We start from the raw sequence: 23692 nt of genomic DNA on the forward strand, positions 1-23692 counted from the left end.
TCCTAAGTAAAAAAAAAAAAAAAAAGAAAGAAAAGTAAAAACAATGCCCCCAGCAGCATAGCTGAGAAACTGTGGACCTTTATGAGCTAAAGGAAAGCATTTAAGCAGCAAGCAAAGCATTCCCCCTTCCTGTAACCACCCCTAACGAAATGTCTACCCTCCAAACCCATGAGGTCTGCATAGTATCTGAATCAGTAAAATATGAACATGTTGAAAAAAATAAAAATCAACCAAAAAAAAAAAAACCCAAACAAAAATAAAAACAGGTAGACAAAAAAAAAATATGTCCAGTCAGTTTTGAAGTTCATACAGGTTTATTTATCTTCCAGTTCCAACAAGCTAACATGAATCCAGGCTGCTTTCAAAGAACTGGCAGTCCTTCATGAAGAATCAAGCAGGTCTCAATCATGTGCTATGGAAGCATCCACTCTCCCCAGGCTTGCCATGAACTTTGCTGCTTCTAAGACAAGGGATCTTCCATTGTGCTGACACTCACAGCTTCATGGGATATAGCATAGCATATCTCTCTTCTGAAGCTCTTTCTTGACTCTCACAAAACGGTCATTTGAAAGAAAAGCATTTTAGTACCTCAGAGCATAACTCTGTGGAGGTTCGGGGCATTGTCCAAAGTTCTCTTCTTGTCCCTGAAGTTATATATATACAAATGATAACATCATGGGCTTGACCACTTACTGCAGAAGGAGAAGCATGAGCTCTGTGTGTACAGTCTCTCTTAATCTGCCTATGCTTGCAATCAAGCTGGAGTGTGTTTGGCAGCTATTTTGGGAAGAACCCCACTGGATCTGACCCCTCAGCCTTCTCAGGTATGTTCAGCAGTCATATATTTTCAGCACAATCAGTTCTCCAGATCATCTGCCTCTGGGGTAGGCAGCGCTGGTCTTTGAGTGCTGCAGGCTGGTTGAGTTTTTTCGGGATGACCACACTTAATATTTAAGAGATGCATCAGCATGCCTAGGAGGCAGAGCATGCAAATACATCTCAGGGTAGCTATTCAAAAGAAAACACTGAAGTTATCCAGCTAACTTACATGGAATATTCAGCAGTATGGCTATGTTGCTGAATATCTTCGAATTTGGTACTACTTAGCCGTATAAAGTACATCTGGCTAAGTTAACATCTGTTAACTTAGCCAGATGTAAGTTAGACTTACATCTGGCAAGTCTAACTTATCTGGTTAACCTTAACTGGATAACTATGAATATAACTACTTATTCAGCTAAGTAGTACTACCTGCCCTTTGGATATCTAGCTAACTACTTAGCTGAATAAGTGGCTTATCCGGCTAAGTGGTGGCCACTAAAAGTAACTGGTTATTCAGCGGCGGCCACTTAGCCGGATAAATCACTACTTATCTGGCTATATAGTGCTGAATATCGGGCTTCTCATGAATATTCAGGTTTGATATTTTGAAAACCCAACCGGTATGTGGCATTCAAGCAACAGAAATTGCCGATCCCTGATCTATCTTATCCATCAGAAATTTATAACCTCATTCCAGCTTGTCAATTTTTAGCTGAGCCCTGATCTCCACTCTGCAAGTTGAATTGTCCTGAGCTGATCAGACTACCAGCTTACCATTTTATCATCACTGCCTTGAGTTCATTTTCTTTGTAATTTTGGCCTCTAATGCAGTGTTGGCCAACTTTGGTCCTCAAGAACCACAAACAGGTCTGGTTTTCAGGATATCCACAATGAATATGCATAAGAGAGCTGCATGCATTGCTTCCTCTGTATGCAAATATCTCTTGCATATAGATTGTGGATATCCTGTGGACTGGAGTTGGCCATCCCAGTTCTGATGCCTCTATCAAGTCCATGATTGATTCCAAAGATTCAGCGGGACCTGTACTGTCTTCCCCACATCTTTGTCAGAGGCAGACTCATCCTGATGAGAAAACTTATTGCTGGCTAGTTTTTTTCCCCAGATCTTTTAGGCTTTGCAGTCTGATCAGCCCATAAAGAGGGAATAGAGTTTCTTCTTAATTCTTTTGCCATTAGTGCACGAAGCTATCAACACAAAGACTATAAAAAGGTCGTAACTATTAGGTCCGTTGGTAGATCAGCAGATGAGCAGCTTCTCTGATGAAAGCAATACTGGAAGTCCATCAAGGAATAGTATTTTGATGCAGGATAACAAGGAGACAATTATATTGTTCTCCTACCCATTATGGTTCAAGTCAGGCCTTTTGAATGGCCGGCACCTCATTTCCTGGCAAGAGAGGCTTCTCCATATCTGCCTGAAAGCAAAATAAACATTCATAATAAGGCAAAAGGATGCACACATCCAGATCTACTGCTTGTACAAACAGCATTTGCACAAAGTTGCTGCTATGTGTCACAGCCCTAGGGCCATGTTTTTAAGCTTAGGTGATGAACACTAGCACATATCATTGCAATTTTGCAAAATAAAGGTCTAGGCAAAATCCCATAGGGAAAATTCCCCATAAAAAGGTTTCACAGATGAGACTGATAGCCCAGCAGGGATGAGAAGGGCATACACTGCTGACCACAACAGCAAAAACCTTGATGTAAGAAGGACAAACAGTGTAGGTGTAAAATAGTTCCTGGTTAAAAACTTCTCCCCCAGCTAGTGGCACAAGGATGAGGCAGTCACAGTTTGTGCTTGTATACAATGAAATGCTGCTTTAAATAAAAAGCAGGTCACTGACAAAGTATGGTGTTGCCATAAAGAACTTTCAGGTCGATGCAGAAAGGTGAGTTCAGGCCAGCACACAGCTTTGCCTGCAGTTGAAAGCTTATTTTGTGAGTGTAAACCTTACTGCTGATGCAGCAAGGAGTTCTACCACAAAATCTGCTTTCAAAAATGGGATTACTACTCGGCACCCTCGCATGGAAATCCTCTGCAAATAAGGGCATGATGCAGTGCTCCCTGAAGCAGAGAGGTGCGCTGGCCAAACACCACCTTTCTTAGCAATGGAAGCTTAACTCCATGGTCAGAGATGGAGTTAAGTTTCCAGCACTACTTTAAAAAAGAACAAAAAGCTTAAAAAAAAAAAAAAAAAGGAACTGGATTTATCAGGCTTACCACTGCCACTTAGAGGGGATGCCTCTCCCCTCTTCCCGAGTTAAAATGTACGTTCGGCCTGTGCTGAATGGGCATTATACACTCGATGTGCTTTTTTTTTTTTTTTTTTTTTTTAACTTCCGATGCATTTGCATAGCATTAGTTTACTGCATTGGGAGTTATAAAAAAAAAAACATTTAATCTGGGCGTTAAAAATGTGTGCTGAAATCGTGCGCACATTCCCTTAATGCCCAGATTATTGAATTGGCGTCTTTAGTAGTAAGGTTCTTAGAAGGGAGGGGGAAGAAGAAATCATGCAGGTTTCTTCCTACCAGATACATATCACGGTCACTAACCTGATGTAATTACAAGTTAAACCTCATCTGTCAAAGAGAGAGTAATGTCACATGCAGAAAATTGTGAATTCAGCTGAGGACAGGGTAAGCAACAAGAACATACAAATGTAAAATCGGGAAGGCAGCTAACCTACATTAATACATAGGCCCTCGGAATGGGCGGGGCGACGGGGGCCATGGCCCTACCAGCTTTGGGCAGACAAGCTATGTATGGGGCAGCATTTTTGTCTGCAGCCTGCGGGAACTGAATATAGTAACACGTACGAGGTTCCTCCATGCAGTCCCAAATTCCCCTGCTCCTGTTACCTGATGTAGAAAGTGCTTTGATCCTCCCCCTTCCGTGCATCTTGCTCACAGCGGAAGTTGTAAGACCTATAACTGCATCCAGCTGTGAGCAAGCTGCATACAAAGAGCAGCATAACCGCATGCAGGCCCACCAGACTGTTCAGAGAGAACTGCTAACGCCTGGGGCCACCGGCGATGTCCTCTCCTTTGCTGTTACTGCACCTCCAGATGCCCAGACCTTCCTTGCTACCACTGGTGTTGCCCACAGCAGTGTTAGGAGACGGCGGGGTTATGCCACTAGCACAGGTAAGTGGATGCAGAACAGAGGATGCAGAAGAGAGCTGGGAAGCAGGGGGTAGGGGCTGGAGGAGAGCAAAAGGATGGGGGTGGGAGCAGGGAAAGGAGGAGAGGGCTGAAGGGAGAGGAGAAGGTAAGGCAGGGGGAGAGAAGGGGGCTGAGAAGAAAGCAAAGTTAGAAGATGGAGCAGGGGTGAGAGCAAGAGGGGTGAATACGGAGAGAGATGTGTGGTGCTGAAGAGGAGAGGGCTATGAGCAGGGGGAGGGGCTGGTATCAGAAGAGAGAGAGGAGGGGACGGGCAAAAAGAAAGAGGAGGAGGAGGAGAAAGGTCTCATTGTCGTTTTGTTGGATGTTATGTTAAGGTCACTGAGTCTTCATCGTTTCCTTTTTTTCTTTTTGTGGAGGGGGGAGGTTAGTTTGAGGCTGCGGAGTCTACATCCTCTTTCTTGTGGGGAGAATGTTAGGTGGGGGCTGCTGAGGCCCTGGCAGCATTCTTGTGGGGAGTGTTATGTAACTTATTTTCTGTTTGGTGAAGGTCATTTTGCACGTGTGACCTAGCTGAAGTATTCTGCTAGCGTGTAGTTTCTGAGTAGGTACAAGTAGCAGTCCAGCTTGTTCTGATTTCCAATCTGGACCTCCCAATTGGAGGTGTTTTGTGTTCTAGGGCACATTGCAATGTTTGCAGGGCTGTTCCACTTTATGGATCTCACTGAAATTTGGTAATGGCATATCTTGCCAAGGTATGAGGTGATGTCAAATTTCAGTGAGATTGTTCAAGTGGAAGAGTTCCCAAGAAGTGTTTGGTATGGTGAATTGTATGAAGAAATGCACTGTACCCATTGTTGGAGTGAAGTGGGTTGGGGTCTACGGCTCACAATACATATTTACAGAACTGGCAGTGCAGGGTTTATATTATTTTTGTCTTGCACGTACGATGACAAGAATGAACTTCATTCATAAGCCAGGTTATCTCGGATATGATCTGTCTTTCAAATTTACTGCTAGTGCTCTTAATATTTGTACCGTGCCAAACTGCTTCTTGTTGAAGGAAGCTTGTTAAAGTATTGCTATGCAGCGGTAAAAACGAAGAAGAGGATCGGTGTATAAAAGGACTTTTATTAGATCTTGCCCAAGATACTTCCTTACAGAAAGGGTGGTAAATGCATAGAGCAGCCTCCTAATGGAAGTGGTGGAAACAAGGACAGTATCTGAATTCAGGAAAGCATGGGACCTGCACAGGGGATCTCTGACGGAGTGGGAGGGATTGTAGAGCTGAACAGTTTTGTGAATGGGCAGACTAGATAGGCTGTATAGTCTTTTTCTGCTATTTTGTTTCTATGTTTCTCTTTAGTCAGGCAAGTGGTACTCAAACAATTAGGACTATTCTATATCTTTAGGCCACAGTCTCTGATTAATTATCTTGGTACCTGATGATCTCTCCATATGTAATATAAAATAGTCAAGTAGTACAGACACTTCTATTAGCAATGCCATTTTAGTGGTTTCCGCTTTTACCACTGTATCTATTTCTAGCATCAAGCTTTTTATTGGTTGGTATGGAATAAACAATTATATTCTATGACTATTGAAACCTGCCTAGTGTTGCTCGGGTTGTTTGGTCCATAACAGTAATAAATTTTTAAATTGAACCAAAGTGAAAACAATAAATATTGTTTTATTTTGTTTAAGTAATTAACAAAAAGCATATACACACTTAGGAAACCTCTCTACAAACTACATTGACAGTATATTAGACACCTCTCATTGCACAACCCTAGAGAGCACTAAATAGCGATTGTTGTAGAAGAAGATTAAAAAGCTCTGATTCCAGTACAGATCCCTGGGGTGTACTGCACTGTTTACCATCCTCCATTGAGAGAACCCACTTAGGGCTCAGGCTCACACAATCAGGGCTGCCTAACACCAGAGGAAGAGACCTGCAGGATGGCTGCTGTGATTCCCATCCCATGGCAGACAAAAGGGAGAGGGGTCACCATGGGACCCCATCCCACAGCAGCTGAAGAAGAGATCTGGCGGTGCCTGAAGAAGATGATTTGCGTGTGTGTGTGTGGGAGCCTGTATGTATGCATGTAAACCTGAGAGATAAGACTTTGCAGACAGAGCATATTAGCAAAACGTACCCAGCATTGCTCGGGTGTCTGGTTCACAACTAATGTACATTTTCAAAACCAAACTAAAGTGGAAAAGATAAATCTTTTTATAATGTGTTAAGAAAGTAAGAAAAGAGCCTGTGTATGTGTGTGAGACCTTGAGGTGCGTGAGAGACACAGGGCTTTGCAGACAGAGCATTCTGTCTTTGCAGAGTGCATATTCCACTGGATAGAGTGCCACTTGGTGGACACAGACACACAATAGTGTGCCTGATCGACCCACACAAGCCTTTTATATACAGTATATAGATTTACCCTAAGAAAGCATGTAAAAAAAAAAAAAAGACTAAATGTAAAGTAAAACATTGGCATTGGGTGCTAGGCATGGAGCTGGGGGGGGGGGGGGGGGGGGAGCTTGGTTGATCTGCTTGGTGCCCCCCAACTAAAAATACATTTCACTGCCCCTGGCTACAATAAAAATATTTTTAATTGATTCAGTTATGTGAATTTAATGTTTTATCATGTGTACATTTTTATTAATTCTTATAGTTGTAATTACTGACAAGTGGCATTATTTTATTCTTATTAGCTTTATCTACTGCACTTAATATTTACAAGCAGAATTCATCAAATGATATATATTTTGGTATTTTTTTTGCAGGGGAAAGAGCATAGAGCTGTTTGGTGTAAACCGCCTTGATGATCTGTGATCAGAAGGTGACAAATAAGAGCTTTCAAGTAAATAAAATTAAATAGAGATGGTAACTGGTAAGATGTCAGAGAGATGGGCGTGAGTGTGAAAGAGAAGAGCCTAAAGTGGAGGAGATGAAAGGGGTGATAGGGGCAATGGGGAAGAAAAGAGGAGGTGGTGAGGAAAAAGGGAATAAGAGGATGCAGGAAGGGTGAGAAGATGGTGGAGAAGACTGAATCCTAGAAAAGGGACTGTAAGGTAATACTTTTTATTTATTGGTGGTCTTACTTTCTCTGATTTACAGAGGGAGCCCTTATAGAGGCTCCTGTGCCATTGTCCAGTGGTTCATATTCATCCATCTGACTGCTAGATTTGAGTAAAATTTCAGTAAGCCACATGTGGCGATATGTCAAAAAGAGTCTTGCACCTTTTTGCTCTGTTTAGTATAGCAACAGTTTACAAATACTTGCCCTACATCAATTAAAATGTTGCTGTTTAGTAATTGTTTTAATTCTTTAAGATGCCCACCTGCAGTTCCTTTGCCAACCTAGAACTACCCATATTACCACGAGCCACAAATTGTTACACTGGATTGGTCCATATCAACTTTGATGTAATGAGGGTGTTTACTGCTTTAATCAGATATTACTATATGTAATGTATCTTCATGCATATGCAAGTCAAATGGCCAACATACTTTAAAAAATAATGCACAATATAAGAAGTACCATGCTGGGTCAGACCAAGTGTCCACTGAGCCCAGTATCCTGTCTCTGACAGTAATCAATCTGGATCTATAGGAAGTATCCAGGAGATCCCAAAAACTAGATCCATTTATTGTTGCCCACTCTGAGAGGCAGCAAGACCTCCATGGTGTAGAGTCTGGGATTTGGCAACCAGGTCGAGTAGCAGAAAGACCTCCCCAAAGGATCAACCCCTCATTTCTCTCCTGCTAATCCACAACAAGCTTCCAGGTACAAACAGCCGGGGATTTTGTATCCTTTTTAAGTTTTAATTATTGGATGGTGTTTGAAATATTTTATTGGTTTTTGGAAAACTTATGTTTTAAATTATTAGATATTATTCTTCAGCTGTTTTGAATATGCGTTTTATTAGTATGGTTTTACTTCTATTGATGACTTCTATTTCCTGATTTTATTTTTTATGTTTTCTGAGGAACTGTAATATTTCTGTTTTTCCATTGTTGCACTGCATAATACTCTGGCTTGTTGTGATTAACAGTTCAGATTTTGTCTGCACATTTGTATTAATATTTATGGTTACTTTATTCTGCATTTTTGTGAGGGTCTGTTTGTATTTGGCCATATTCTGCTAGTGTGTAGGTTCTGTGTAGAGATCTATAGCAGCTTGGCTTTTTCTTTTTTCCTAATAGTAGTTGTATTGGCTTTTTAGGGCCTTGTATAATAATTGCAGTTTTGCCTTTTCATAAGTAGGGCTGTTAGTGCTAGTACTGGCAATTATTGGAATTTTGATATGGGAGATTTGCTGTATTGAAATTTTAATTCAGTTTACTTGTGGCTTTCTGAGGGCCAAACCCATACCCAACATACATTACAATAGACCTAATACCAATTCTTTTTTACTTTTTTGCAAGGCTTTACAGCACTGCATGTAAATATAATATACATGTTGTAAGTAATATTTTTACCTCAGAAGACTGTAGTTAAATGTTCCTTTTCATGTAAAATCTGTTATTATAAATGCTTATTTTTTAATTGTGTGTGGAGAGGGTATGACCAGGAGCGGGCAGGCTCTGAGTTTCACTTAGGGCGCCTAATACCTTTGCAATGGCCCTGGCTGACAGCCTAAATGTAGGCTCCTAGGGGCTGATATTACAAAAAAAGCTGAGCTCCTAAATTTAGGTCCTAACTTGTGCCCATTTTCAGACAAACTTAGGGGCCTAAGCATTCAGCTGAAAATTCATATAAATTTAGGAGCCTAAAAGTTAGGCTCCTAAATTCAGGCCTATTATTCATTTGTCTAGATTTAGGATCATAAATTAGGTGTCTAGTTCTGAAAATCAGTGATAAGCTCCTAACATTGTTTTCTTGCCCTCACTCTGCCATTTTAACTACCCACCTTGTAGAGTCCTAAATTTAGGACACAATGAAACTACATACATAGTAACATAGTAATGATGGCAGATAAAGACCAAATGGTCATCTAGTCTGCTCAACAATTTGCTTATGGTAGTAACTGCTGCTCCGTGTGGGTTACTCCCATATAGAAATATTACACCATCCCTTTCTCCAAGCCTTTAGGGATCTGCAGTGTTTGTCCCATGTCCTTTTGAATTCATTAACTGTTTTCATCTTCACCACCTCTTCTGGGAGTGCATTCCAGGCACCCACCACCCTCTCCGTGAAGAAATATTTTCTGGTGTTGGTTCTAAGTGTCCCCCCGTCCCCCCCTTGAGTTTCATTTCATGACCCCTAGTTCTATTGATTTCCTTCCAATGGAAAAGTCTGAAGTTTGTGAATCATTAAAATCTTTCAGGTATCTGAAGGTCTGTATCATATCTCCCCTGCACCCCCTCTCTTTCAGGGTATACATATTTAGATCCTTCAGCCTCTCCTTATAAGTCTTCCAATACTGAACCTGCACCATTTTGATTGCCCTTCTCTGGACTGCCTCCATCCTGTCTCTATCCTTTTTGACATACAGGCTCCAGAATTGCACACAATACTCCAGGTGAGGCCTCACCAAAGACCTGTTCAAGGGCCTAATCACCTCCATTTTTCTTACTGGTTATTCCTTTCTATGCAGCCCAGCATTCTTCTGGCTTTAGCTATCACCTTGTCCCATTGCTTTGCCACCTTCAGATCACCAGACAATATCACCCTCAAATCCCTCTCATGGTCCATGCACATCAGTCTTTCACACTCCATCACATAAAGCTCTTATTGTACCCCATGTTTATGACTCGGCACTTGTTGGCTTTGAATCCCAGCTGCCAAATCTTCAACAACTACAAGTTTTTTTAAATTACTTTTCATTCACACTACTCCTTCAGGCATGTCCATTCTGTTGCAGATCTTACTATCATCCGCAAAAAGGCAAACTTTTTCTTCTTAACCTATCCACAATGTCACTCACGAAGATATTTAACAGAACCAGTCCCAAAACTGATCCTTGAAACTCTCCATTTAACATTGTTCTCTCATCAGAATGGGTTCCATTTACCATAAAATATTGTTTCAGTCAGTCAACCAGTTAGTAGTCCACTCCACTATCTTGGTGCCCAAGCTTCTCATTTTATTCATGAGCCTCCTATGTGGCACCATATTGAAAGCTTTGCTGAAATCCAAGTAAATCACATTGAACACTCTTCCCTGATCAGTTCTCTAGTCACCCAATCAAAAAAGTAAATCAGATTTATCTGACAGGACCTTCCCCTGGTGAATGCATGCTGCCTCTGTTCCAGCAGCCTACAGAATTGTAAATAGTTCATTAGCCTTTCCTTCAGCAGAGTCTCCATTAATTCTCCCACCACCAAAGTGAGGCTAACCAGCCTGTAGTTTCCAGCCTCCTCTCTGCTACCACTCTTGTGAAGCGGGACTACCACTGCTCTTCTCCAATCACATGGCATTATACCTGTTTCCAGAGACCTATCGAACAGATCTTTTAGTAGACCCGCCAGGACATCTCTGAGCTCATCCAATCCCATGGCTTTGTCCACTTTCAGGTTAATTAGCTCTTCCCATACATTCTCCTCTGTAAATGGGGTTGCATCTATGCTACTCTCATCCATGATCTTGTCAACCAGCAACGGTTCTTCTCCAGGGTCTTCTTTAGTGAACACAGAACTGAAGTATTTGTTTAATATTTCTGTTATTTCCATCTTTCTCCACACATTTCTCCTTGTCACCTTTCACTTTTATTATACCACCTCGGGCCATCCTCCTCTCTTTGATGTATCTGAAAAATGTTTTGTCACCTTGCTTTACTTCTTTGGCAATCCTTTCTTCTGCTTGACCTTTTGCTTCCCTGATTTCTTTCTTCATCTCCCTCAGTTTCACCAAGTATTCTTCCTTGTGTGGCATCTTTGTCTGATGATCACTTGTGCCCAGATGAGTACCTACCTGGACATTAGAGACATTATTCCCATTTGTGAGCACTAGATTGAGTATCATACCCTCCCTCGTGGGTTCCATTACCATTTGTTTGAGCAGAAGCCCTTGAAGGGCATCCACTATCTCACAGATTCAGCAGAAGGGATACTCCAATCTACATATGGCAGATTAAAATCTCCAACAAGCAGCACGTCTCCCTTCTTTTCCACCTTTTCAATCAGATCTCTCTCCAGCTCTTCTATCTGAATTGTAGAGCACAGCCCATAATGCTTCTTCCCCACGTCCCTTGCATTTCAGTTGCTTGGATATTGTTTTTGATATAAAGCGCTACTCCTCCCCCTTTTCAGTCCTCTCTGTCCTTCCTTATCAAGTTATAGCCCGGGATGGCAGTATCTCAGTCATGATACTCAGTGAACCATTTCTCTGTAACAGCAACAATGTCCAAGTCCACTTCCATCATTAGGGCCTGCAGGTCTGGGATTTTATTGCCCAGACTATGAACACTTGGGATCATAGCGTTCCAATTTTTCTCCCTTGGTTTACTGCTCTTCCTAGTCACCTTTTCTGCTTTTTGGAGCTGATTGATTGTGTTGTTTTCTCCTCTCATTTCTTGTATTGCTTAGGGGTGACCTGCCAATTTCATTGGCTACCTCCTGCCACCCCCACCTCCTAGTTTAAATGCCTGATAATATATGATCTGAGTTTCTCACAGGAACCTAAATTTAGGTACTCATCCCTAGTAAATTTTCAAAAGTCCAATTTAGGGGGTCTAACTCTAAAACTTAGAAGCCTAAATTCTGAAAATTGGCTTCCTCATTTCACTAGGGACCTAAATTTAGGAGCATAAAAAGTGGGTGGCTACAAGGATAAAGTTAGGGGTTTAGAACTGATTTTCAGAACTAGGCACCTAATTTAGAATCCTAAATCTAGGCAAATGAATAGCGGGCCTGAATATAGGAGCCTAAGCACCTCCCTCCCCCCCCCCCCCCCCCCCCATATGCTGCTTATATACACTTTTGTGGAAAAACCAGAAGGCTGTTTGTCATGCAGTCACAAGTTGTAGCCCAAAGAAGGATTTGGTACAAGGAAACAAACACAATTTGCCTGTTTTCAGTTTGTTTAGAGAGCACACATTGATGTTTTCAAATGGACCTACTTACCTGCTGTTGACTTGTTCGGCTTCCTTTGCTGTTTGTTCTTCCTCTAATTCTTATTGGCTGCATATTTATTCTTGTGTCCTTTATTAAATCCTATGATGTAACCATCAGTAAAAATGAAGTTAAATTACATAGATGGTACAAGCTGAAAATATAAATACATTTGCTAAAGATGAAAAAAAATTGGAAAGTTAATAAAGAAAATGGAGGGGAAAAGTCAATGAAAGTTAGAAGCCTGGAAAAATCCCAGGTGCAGGTCGCCTAAAATTTGGGGCCTGATCCTGTTCAGAGTCTGACAAGTCTCTTATGGCTGTCCAGGTCCTGGGCCCAGTGAAAGATGTCACTGCCACTAGCTGATCAGGCCTGGGGAGAGAAGTTGTTGCTCTGGCTACCACTGGCAAGATTCCAATGAGGGAGGCCATAGCAACTGCAAACCTGGGGCTGACAAAAAATATGGTAAGACCGGAGGGAGAACATATGCAAAAAATGGAAAAAAAAGGGGGGCAAAACAAAATAATGACCAAAACAAGCTAAATACAGTTTCCCATGGCTCCCCCGAAAAATGCAGCTAATGCCTAATATTTAGAAAAATGTTCCACCAGTGGAAAGCTATGCTCATTGTGCAGATGAAATTGTGATGGATTATTTATGCTGTAGTCAAAATATGATGCATGGGAATGTCTGAACATAGATATTTTGCTATTGCTATAATACACCAAAAAGCTGAACTTTCTGGTATATTATGGTAATAGCAAAATATGCACTATTCTAAAAACCACTGTATACGATAATAAAGTTTTAGAGCATTTAATTATATCATAGGCTGCACTATGTAATAATGGGTTTTGTGATTCAGACTCCTGTTCTACTGCCATTTCTAGGTGTGCTGCCACTATAGCACATGTCCGGATTATCCTGAAGACCATCTGTGATTTTCAAGAGGACAACCTCGGTCAGGGTTGGCTTCTTTAGAAGGGACCTGTGTGCTGCACGTGCCTGGTGCCTCTGAAAGAGGCCATCACCATCACCACCCTTTCATCCTCATTTATAAAAGCACAAGGAAGTAGGACTTAAAACCTTTGCATTTGGGGGTCAAAGAAGGACAAGAAGGAGGCAGAGAGATGGCTCTTACTGCTTGAGGCCAGTGCAGGTTTGTGGCCTGCCTTTCCAAAGCAGTACGTGTTAGAGCTGGATTCTGTGGCTGCACTGCAGTGTTCTGCAAACTAAATCTACATTAGGTCTCCAAACGTAGTTCCATAAAGGTTTGACCCACGCCCCCATGCACAAAAGTCAAGTGCACTCAACATTTTTATTTTGATTTGGCAAATTTAAGTTTGTACACTTAGGAGGCAATTTTCAAAAGGATTTACACGTGTTACACTGGGTTTTACGTGCATAACTCCCTTGAAAATTCACTCCACAGGGCTGAATTGTCAAAAGGTTTTACACGCATAAATGCACTTTACACGCGTAAATGGGCTGTTGAAAATTGCTACCATGTACGCTACTTTTACATGTGTAACTCCTTTGAAAATTACTTCCTGTCTGCAGAAACCCAGCAATTTGTGCTGTTTTGTTTTTTTTTTTAATCTTCTGTGTATGCTAATGTGTAAAACTACAGAATAAATGACACTGAACTCATAGCACCATTTATGGAATCAATGTATAGATTTTATATGTTTACCTTTTTTCTTTCTTGCTTATCCACCAGATTATCCAAACACTCATAAATGTCATTTCTATCAATTGCTCTCACTGCTTTTTTCAGCTGGTCAAGAGAAGCATTTTCTTCCCACTGTGTCCAAAGTCGGAGAGCTTCTAATGCTTGACTGTACACAGTCCTATGCTCCTCTCTCAAAGTCCTCCAGTCTTTGGTGTATCCCAGTTCTCCCAGCAGTTTTGTCCAATCACTGCCAATCCTTTTAGCTATTTCGTGTAAAGCATTATGTTTTACTCCTGAGAAAAATATGAATTAAAAAAAAGTATCAGACTTGTGTCAAACCTGTCTATTTCAGGTATTAGGACATTAAGGTGGTAACATGTCTTACCACCTAAATACACTTTTCTTTATTTTGCCACCGATTTTTGGATTTAGTTCATCTAAACTTTAATTGTAGCTGTGAGGGTATAAGCAGGGACTCTCAAAGTACCACTCCTCCAGTCCCAGGCTCCTCTCTGATGGGAACAAAAGGATGAGGAAATAACAATGGACACACACAAGGTTTATTACACAAGTTCACCATACTCACTGCTCACCCTGGTCAAACAATTCTAAACAGAAATATCTAAACCCTATCTAAGATTTATATTACTCGAAGTTCACCTGCTACAGAAGTCATTGGCCAAATTGAAGTTTTCAGCAGGAAATGTCTGCCCTCCATTGTTCTCTCTGACCTCCATCTCCTTCTCACTGGGTTGTTCCCCCCCCCCCCCCAATTATTTTCCTGCTGTCTGTTCTCCCCCAACAGTCAACCAGTCTCTCACCACGCCCCATCATCCTCACTCTGACTTTGTCATCCCCTCAACCAATTCATTTCACTCACTTTCTCTCACCTTCTCCTATCCCCTTCAGTTTGTCTCCCTCACTCCATCACCTCTGTCTAATTCCCGCGTCCCAGTCATTGCATATTCTCCCTTTCTCAACAATATCCTCTCTGATTCTCTATCTTACGTGGTCCCCATCACCCCTTATGACTCAGTGGAAACACTGAGAGGAGAGGATCACCTTGCTGGTGGCTGAAAGGAATCAGTAAGTTTTTGCTTGGGACATTGACTTTTTTAAAAGTATTGGGGCAAAGTTAACTATTTGGGAATATTATTTAGTGTGTTTGTGCCTTTAATAGTCAGAAAGGCAGTGAATAAACAAGTTAGACTGTTTGCATTTTTAAATAGTCAGTCAATAAGGTAGCAGTAGGTAGGCAGTGAATAAACAAGTTAGACTGTTTGTATTTTTAGTCAGTCAATAAGGTAGCAGTAGGTAGTGTGTTTATTTTTAAAAGTCTGCAGAACTGAGTGTTCTCCAGACTTTGAAAGAGCTGACTGTTTTTAATACTAAGTGCATTGTATTGAAAAAAAAACAAACCCCCAACCCCCCCCCCCCCCCACACAAAAAAGTAGCCAGAAGCTAGAAATAAGCTAGGAGCAGTATATACCAAAGTAAAAAAGTTGAATAAGTTCAGCTCAGTTACTCACCTTGGAAAGGTGTTGAGGTAGTGTGATTGGGTTTGAATAGGGACCAACATTTGTTAATCAAGGGAGCAGTGAGTCACTCAGGCTGACTAACTGAAGTTAGACTGTTTGTATTTCCCAACCCTCCCACCCCTCGCCCACCCACCCCTAGCTCATCCCTTAATTTATAGGCAGGTGCCACTTTCACAAAAAAAAAAACATCAACAAAAATTTTATTGAGAATTCGATCAGACCCCGGTAGGCCACTACCAGACACATAGTGAATTCACTAATACATTTAAAGGAAGTTAGACACATTCCTACTCCCATAGCAACCTAAAACGTAACTAGGAACTGATCAAAATTGAGATGAACGCAGCAGTCCAGCAGCAAGAGGGGGGCTTCCCAGTCTTTTGCATCGAGTGTCACATGTATGATTTTTTACCCACCGGTGAGAAGTTGTACATGTGCATGCGATGCAAAGAGCTCCTAGCTCTCAGAGAACGAGTCCGATCTCTGGAGGCTAGAGTGGCAGACCTGGAGGAGCTGAGGCAGACAGAGAGGTATATAGATGAGACCTTCAGGGACATAGTAGTCAAGTCCCAACTTCTGACTGGCAGCCCTGGTGCTGCCTTGGAGGAAGAAGGTCTCATAATGGGAGAGCACCAACCAGGTGTAGCAGGAAAGGATCCTGTAGCAAGGACCTGCTCTCTAGGTGATGCATTGTCCTTTCGCACTGAGGATATCTCCCCAAGGCCTACTGCCCAGGAGGGAAGGGTTAGGTCGGCCGTCATAGTTGGTGATTCGATTATTAGGAATGTAGATAGCTGGGTGGCTGGTGGGCGTGAGGATCGCCTGGTAACATGCCTACCTGGTGCGAAGGTGGCGGACCTCACGCGTCACCTAGATAGGATTTTAGACAGTGCTGGGGAGGAGCCGGCTGTCGTGGTACACGTGGGCACCAACGACATAGGAAAATATGGGAGGGAGGTTCTGGAAGCCAAATTTAGGCTCTTAGGTAGAAAGATTAAATCCAGAATCTCCAGGGTAGCATTCTCTGAAATGCTCCCTGTTCCACGCGCAGGTCACCAGAGGCAGGCAGAGCTCCGGAGTCTCAATGCGTGGATGAGACGATGGTGCAAGGAAGAGGGATTCAGTTTTGTTAGGAACTGGGGAACCTTTTGGGGAAGGGGGAGTCTCTTCCGAAGGGATGGGTTCCACCTTAACCAGGGTGGAACCAGACTGCTGGCGCTAACCTTTAAAAAGGAGATAGAGCAGCTTTTAAACTAGAACAAAGGGGAAAGCCGACAGTCGCTCAGCAGCGCATGGTTCGGAGAGATGTATCTTTAAAGGATACTAATGATGCATTAGAATTAGGGCATCCCGACAGTGAGGTTCCAATAATTAGAAAAGTAGTCCAAGTGCCTGTAACTAAAAACTCACCTGAGCTAAAAAATTCTAACTTATCCCTATCAATTAAAAAGCAGAATAAAAATACAAACAAAAAACAAACTTTGAAATGTTTGTATGCTAATGCCAGAAGTCTAAGAAGTAAGATGGCAGAATTAGAATGTATAGCAGTAAATGATGACATAGACTTAATTGGCATCTCAGAGACATGGTGGAAAGAGGATAACCAATGGGACAGTGCTATACCGGGGTACAAATTATATCGCAATGACAGAGAGGAGCAGTCGGGAGGAGGTGTGGCGCTTTATGTCCGGGATGGCATACAGTCCAACAGGATAAACATCCTGCATGAGACTAAATACAAAATTGAATCTTTATGGGTAGAAATCCCTTGTGTGTCAGGGAAGACTACAGTGAGAGGGGTATACTACCGTCCACCTGGTCAAGATGGTGAGATGGACAGTGAAAGGCTAAGAGAAATTAGGGAAGCTAACCAAATTGGTAGTGCAGTAATAATGGGAGACTTCAATTACCCCAATATAGACTAGGTAAATGTATCATCAGGTCACGCTAGAGAGATAATGTTCCTGGATGGAATAAATGATAGCTTTATGGAGCAATTGGTTCAGGAACCGACGAGAGAGGGAGCAATTTTAGATCTAATTCTCAGTGGAGCACAGGACTTGGTGAGAGAGGTAACGGTGGTGGGGCCGCTTGGCAATAGTGATCATAATATGATCAAATTTGATTTAATGACTGGAAAAGGAACAGTGTGCAAATCCAAGGCTCTCGTGCTAAACTTTCAAAAGGGAAACTTTGATAAAATGAGAAAAATTGTTAGAAAAAAACTGAAAGGAGCAGCTACAAAAGTAAAAAATGTCCAAGAGGCGTGGTCATTGTTAAAAAATACCATTCTAGAAGCACAGTCCAGATGTATTCCACACATTAAGAAAGGTGGAAAGAAGGCAAAACGATTACCGGCATGGTTAAAAGGGGAGGTGAAAGAAGCTATTTTAGCCAAAAGATCTTCATTCAAAAATTGGAAGAAGGATCCAACAGAAGAAAATAGGATAAAGCATAAACATTGGCAAGTTAAATGTAAGACATTGATAAGACAGACTAAGAGAGAATTTGAAAAGAAGTTGGCTGTAGAGGCAAAAACTCACAGTAAAAACTTTTTTAAATATATCCGAAGCAGAAAGCCTGTGAGGGAGTCAGTTGGACCGTTAGATGATCGAGGGGTTAAAGGGGCACTTAGAGAAGATAAGGCCATCACGGAAAGATTAAATGATTTCTTTGCTTCGGTGTTTACTGAACAGGATGTTGGGGTGGTAACCGTAATGGAGAAGGTTTTCAAGGGTAATGATTCAGATGGACTGAATCAAATCACGGTGAACCTAGAAGATGTGGTAGGCCTGATTGACAAACTGAAGAGTAGTAAATCACCTGGACCGGAGTAGTAAATCACCTGGACCGGATGGTATACATCCCAGAGTTCTGAAGGAACTAAAAAATGAAATTTCAGACCCATTAGTAAAAATTTGTAACTTATCATTAAAATCATCCATTGTACCTGAAGACTGGAGGATAGCAGATGTAACACCAATATTTAAAAAGGGCTCCAGGGGCGATCCGGGAAACTACAGACCGGTTAGCCTGACTTCAGTGCCAGGAAAAATAGTGGAAAGTGTTCTAAACATCAAAATCACAGAACATATAGAAAGACATGGTTTAATGGAACAAAGTCAGCATGGCTTTACCCAGGGCAAGTCTTGCCTCACAAATCTGCTTCACTTTTTTGAAGGAGTTAATAAACATGTGGATAAAGGTGAACCAGTAGATATAGTATACTTGGATTTTCAGAAGGCGTTTGACAAAGTTCCTCATGAGAGGCTTCTAGGAAAAGTAAAAAGTCATGGGATAGGTGGCGATGTCCTTTCGTGGATTGCAAACTGGCTAAAAGACAGGAAACAGAGAGTAGGATTAAATGGGCAATTTTCTCAGTGGAAGGGAGTGGACAGTGGAGTGCCTCAGGGATCTGTATTGGGACCCTTACTGTTCAATATATTTATAAATGATCTGGAAAGAAATACGACGAGTGAGATAATCAAATTTGCAGATCACACAAAATTGTTCAGAGTAGTTAAATCACAAGCAGATTGTGATAAATTGCAGGAAGACCTTGTGAGACTGGAAAATTGGGCATCCAAATGGCAGATGAAATTTAATGTGGATAAGTGCAAGGTGATGCATATAGGGAAAAATAACCCATGCTATAATTACACGATGTTGGGTTCCATATTAGGTGCTACAACCCAAGAAAGAGATCTAGGTGTCATAGTGGATAACACATTGAAATCGTCGGTTCAGTGTGCTGCGGCAGTCAAAAAAGCAAACAGAATGTTGGGAATTATTAGAAAAGGAATGATGAATAAAACGGAAAATGTCATAATGCCTCTGTATCGCTCCATGGTGAGACCGCACCTTGAATACTGTGTACAATTCTGGTCGCCGCATCTCAAAAAAGATATAATTGCGATGGAGAAGGTACAGAGAAGGGCTACCAAAATGATAAGGGGAATGGAACAACTCCCCTATGAGGAAAGACTAAAGAGGTTAGGACTTTTCAGCTTGGAGAAGAGACGACTGAGGGGGAATATGATAGAGGTGTTTAAAATCATGAGAGGTCTAGAACGGGTAGATGTGAATCGGTTATTTACTCTTTCGGATAGTAGAAAGACTAGGGGACACTCCATGAAGTTAGCATGGGGCACATTTAAAACTAATCGGAGAAAGTTCTTTTTCACTCAATGCACAATTAAACTCTGGAATTTGTTGCCAGAGGATGTGGTTAGTGCAGTTAGTATAGCTGTGTTTAAAAAAGGATTGGATAAGTTCTTGGAGGAGAAATCCATTACCTGCTATTAAGTTCACTCAGAGAATAGCCACTGCCATTAGCAATGGTTACATGGAATAGACTTAGTTTTTGGGTACTTGCCAGGTTCTTATGGCCTGGATTGGCCACTGTTGGAAACAGGATGCTGGGCTTGATGGACCCTTGGTCTGACCCAGTATGGCATTTTCTTATTTTCTTATGTTCTTATGTTCTTATACATGCTAATCCACCATAACCCTACCTTTTCTCTCTTTCAAACCTTCTTCCACCCCATCACCACCTCTAGCACTGTCACCACCCCCCACTTCACCACCTCTGCTTCTGTCCCCTTCCTCTCCTTCAAAACCTCTTGCTTGCTCATTGTGGGGTAGATTTTAAAAGGTACGCGTGGGAGTAGATTTGTTCGCGCAACAAATAAGATAAAATCACATAAAACAACAAAATGCCTTAAAATGCATCAATAGTGAAAACAGACTACCCTCTGCTTTAAGAACACCAATAAGTAAAAACTACTATTTTCTGTTATTTGACAACAGAGTGGAGGAGTAGCCTAGTGGTTAGAGCAGTGGGCTATGACCTAGGGAAACCAGCATTCACATCCTATTGTCACTCCTTATAATCTTGGGCAAATCACTTTACCCTCTGTTGCCTCAGGTACAAAATTAGATTATAAGCCCTATGGGGATAGGGAAATACCCCTAATACCTGAATTTAATCCACTTTGACGTGCCAAAAAGCAGAGTATAAAAAATCAAAATAAACTATGGGACCAGCCACATAACTCAATGCAATTAAATAAATATGTTTTTACCATGCTTGTCATTGATTTCTTTAGGGAGGGTATTTCAAAGAATTGGTCTCTGAACATAAAATTATCTCTCCCTGGACTTTCCAGTCTTTTCTACTTAAAGGAAGAGACATTTAACAAACCCTCAGAGGCAGACCTCAAGTTAAATGCAGCCTAATATAACTTTAGATCAGTGTTAAACACTGGGGAGATCAAACCATTCAGACCTTTAAACATTACCACCAATATCTTAAAAAGAATTTAATGAATTATAACTTATTTTCAGCAAAAAATTGAGTGAATCCATGATGATTTTTATAGATGTATGGGACACATTGCCAGGAAGTATCACATGGTAAAGCAAAAGATAGTGATCCTGCCTTCTAGGCTTTCTATCAGGAAAGTTCACTAGGTCCAGCAATGCCAAATGCCCCCTTCTTTGTACCAGATTCTCTTTATCAAGAGATCTGGAAGTTGATCTCCAGCAAATGGGCTCAGCTGACTCCACTTGTCACACTCTGTCTTTGGTAAATTCTTTACTGGCCCAGAAATTGGGGTGCCCGCATGTTATAAAATCGGGTGTCCATGTGTGCACGCCGGGTAGCGCTCGCGTCTTTGAAAATCTACCCCTAGGTTTTTATTTGTATCTTAGGGACAGATTTTTAATCTTACAAGCGCGGGGTACATTTGTGCGCGCTACCCGGCACGCACAAATGTACACCCGATTTTATAACATGTGCGCGCTGCCACGCGCATGTTATAAAATCTAGGGTCGGCGCACGCAAGGGGGTGCACACTTGTGCACCTTGGGCGCGCCAAGCCCTAGCGGAGGCCCGATGGCTTTCCCCGTTCCCTCCGAGGCCGCTCCAAAATCGGAGTGGCCTCGGAGGGAACTTTCCTTTCGCTCCCCCCACCTTTCCCTCCCTTCCCCTATCTAACCCATCCCCTGCCCTATCTAAATCCCTCCCCTACCTTTATTGTTGCTGGCGTGCCGGAGGACTTGGGACCACTGCCGGACCACCTCCCTGCCCCCGGCCCCGCCCCTGGACCGCCCCTTTTTCAAAGCCCCAGGACATACGTGCGTCCCGGGGCTTGCATGCACCGCCGAGCCTATGCAAAATAGGCTCGGCGCGCGCAGGGGAGGGTTATAAAGGGTTACGCGCGGAACCCTTTGAAAATCTACCCCTTATGGTAGACCAATGATTATAGTCAGGCGCTCACGTTAAATGCCAAATTTTTGTGATATCAATGGTCAGCATCCTACCTGAATATGATGGTCTGGCCTTTACCTAAAATTTATTATTCAGCAGTTATTTCAGTGGATTTCTATTTGTTAGTATATGCACTTTATACCCTAGAGTTTTCACTTTATCTAGTGTTATTTTGTTTTATTGCATTAACATTGTAGTATTTTTTTTTGTTGCAATCTGCCTTGAACTTGGATATTCTGGATAAAAGCAGAATATACATGTCCATGGCCAGCAATTTAGTTTAAAGTAATTGTTTACATTAAGGTATCCATTTTCCTCACATCCATCAAAAGGAAAGGAATAGTGAGGCACAGGAGCACCTGAATTGGGCCCCAGATGTCTTTTTTTTTTTTTTTTAATACTGTTTTTTATGCTCTCCTGCTCACCAACTCAGTTTATCTTTGCATGACATGAAGTCACATATAAGTTGTATAGAAAACTGCCCAGCAATGCTGCAGGCCAGCTTTTATACACTAGTAAAATTAAAACTGATTTGGCTGGTAAGTGGAAGGGAAGATACAATAAGTAGGAGCCACCTTGTTGGCCTGCCCAGGTGCTCAGACAACACTGCAGTGCCTCAAGCTCACCTCTCCATCCATACCAGCTGAGCACACCACAGTTTGGGATTAAGGATGGTATAACTCTTCTGAGGGTTACAAAAGCAGGAAAGCAATAAGGAAGAAGAGGGGATTGAGATTGTTGGGGTTTGTTTGTTTTTTTAATATAGTTCAACAAACTAGTTTCACAAACCCATAAACTTCTTTCAATTTTGATGAACTAATTCAAACTTCTCTTTATCATAAGTTCTCACATTCTTAGTTATCCTTATAAGACAGAGTCTTGAGAATATGTAAATATTTTGGGAGAAGAGTTTCTACTAAGGATATATGAATTTTATTCTGCTTCTTTCAGCATTAGGGATATGTATTTGTTAAAAATGAATGAAAAAATGGAACAAATGCTTGTGGTTGCTTTTATGTTTTTATATTTCATGACTTATTAGTTTGTTTATTTTTATTTATTTAAAATCATTTACTAATCACTTTCCAGATCAAATCTCCCAAAGCGATTTACAACAAAATTTAGAATAATCAAACAATCACAAATAAATTTTAAAAAAATCATTAAACTATATCTATATCTGCAGTATTTTGTTTTTTTAAATTATATATATTATATATTATGTTCTGTTTGTGTTTATATTTTGTTTTATATTGTATTTTGTACTCTGCCCAGCATAACTTGTTTATTATAGAGGGAATATAGATATTTTAAATAATCAATATATTGAAAATGGCCTCTCAACAAAAATACCCCAGTGTTCAGGTATTTTCATATTTGTTTAAAAAAATGGCCTCATGCGGCCTTCTGGCATCTTTCTGCCTCAAAAGAAAGACAGGGTGTCCATAGCCCTCTTTGACCCATCTTGTGACCTCCCTCTTTCCTCCCAAAAGAAGATTTAGGGCCTGGACCTAACCAACCCAGCTCACATCTCCCTGGGCCCCTCTGTCCCCTTGCTCACCCCCTGGAAAAATTACCAGGGCTAGAGAATCTCAAACCTCCACTTACCCCTTTAAGGGGATCCTCCCTGGAGTCCAAAGGGGCAGGAGCAATGACCACTCGCTCCTGCCTTGCTCATGGTACATTTAAGAATGGCACTGACTACACCGAGGCCGGTGCTGAAGTGAGCTCTCTTTGGCTCCAGCCTCAGATGCGGCTGGCGCCATTATGTTCTACAGCCAAATGCTTGCAAGGCTGTACAACATAATGATGCTGGCTGCTGCTGAGGCTGGCGCCAAAGTGACCTCACTTCAATACCAGCTTCAGTGCAGCTGGTGCCATTGTAAATTGTACCATGAGCAGAGCAGAACTGAAAAAGCAACCGCCCCCCGACTGAAACAAAATAACAAACCAAAATGACAATTTTGGGCCTTCACATCTCTACTCAGCCTGACCTCTCTGTTCTCCTTCCCATTCTGCCTCTAGTATGGAGCAATATTAAGTGTTGGTATTTTTTTCTTTTTACTACATCTCCATCATGCATAGTGGCCAAGCAGCACAATGGTTGCCTGCACCTATAAGAATCAGAAATCATCTTTTTCTTTTTCTTTTTTTCTTTTTTCAGTTTTATTGTTTGAAAATGG

At 41.6% G+C, this 23692-nt stretch overlaps 1 protein-coding gene across 1 annotated transcript in view; it reads right to left on the minus strand.

Annotated features, from left to right (window-relative positions):
* LOC115075832 (tumor necrosis factor receptor superfamily member 16-like) overlaps positions 1–23692 on the minus strand; it is a 51634-nt gene continuing 27942 nt past the window's right edge. Inside the window, exons 4-6 of the mRNA XM_029576661.1 lie at positions 13722–13993; positions 12041–12130; positions 1–2258 (exon numbers count right to left, since the gene is read on the minus strand). Of these exons, the coding sequence (XP_029432521.1) occupies positions 2199–2258; positions 12041–12130; positions 13722–13993 (422 nt within the window). The 3' untranslated portion in view covers positions 1–2198. The remainder of the gene's footprint in view (positions 2259–12040; positions 12131–13721; positions 13994–23692) is intronic.

The sequence above is a fragment of the Rhinatrema bivittatum genome, chromosome 1 (genome assembly GCF_901001135.1).
Source record: "Rhinatrema bivittatum chromosome 1, aRhiBiv1.1, whole genome shotgun sequence".
Lineage (NCBI taxonomy): Eukaryota > Metazoa > Chordata > Amphibia > Gymnophiona > Rhinatrematidae > Rhinatrema > Rhinatrema bivittatum.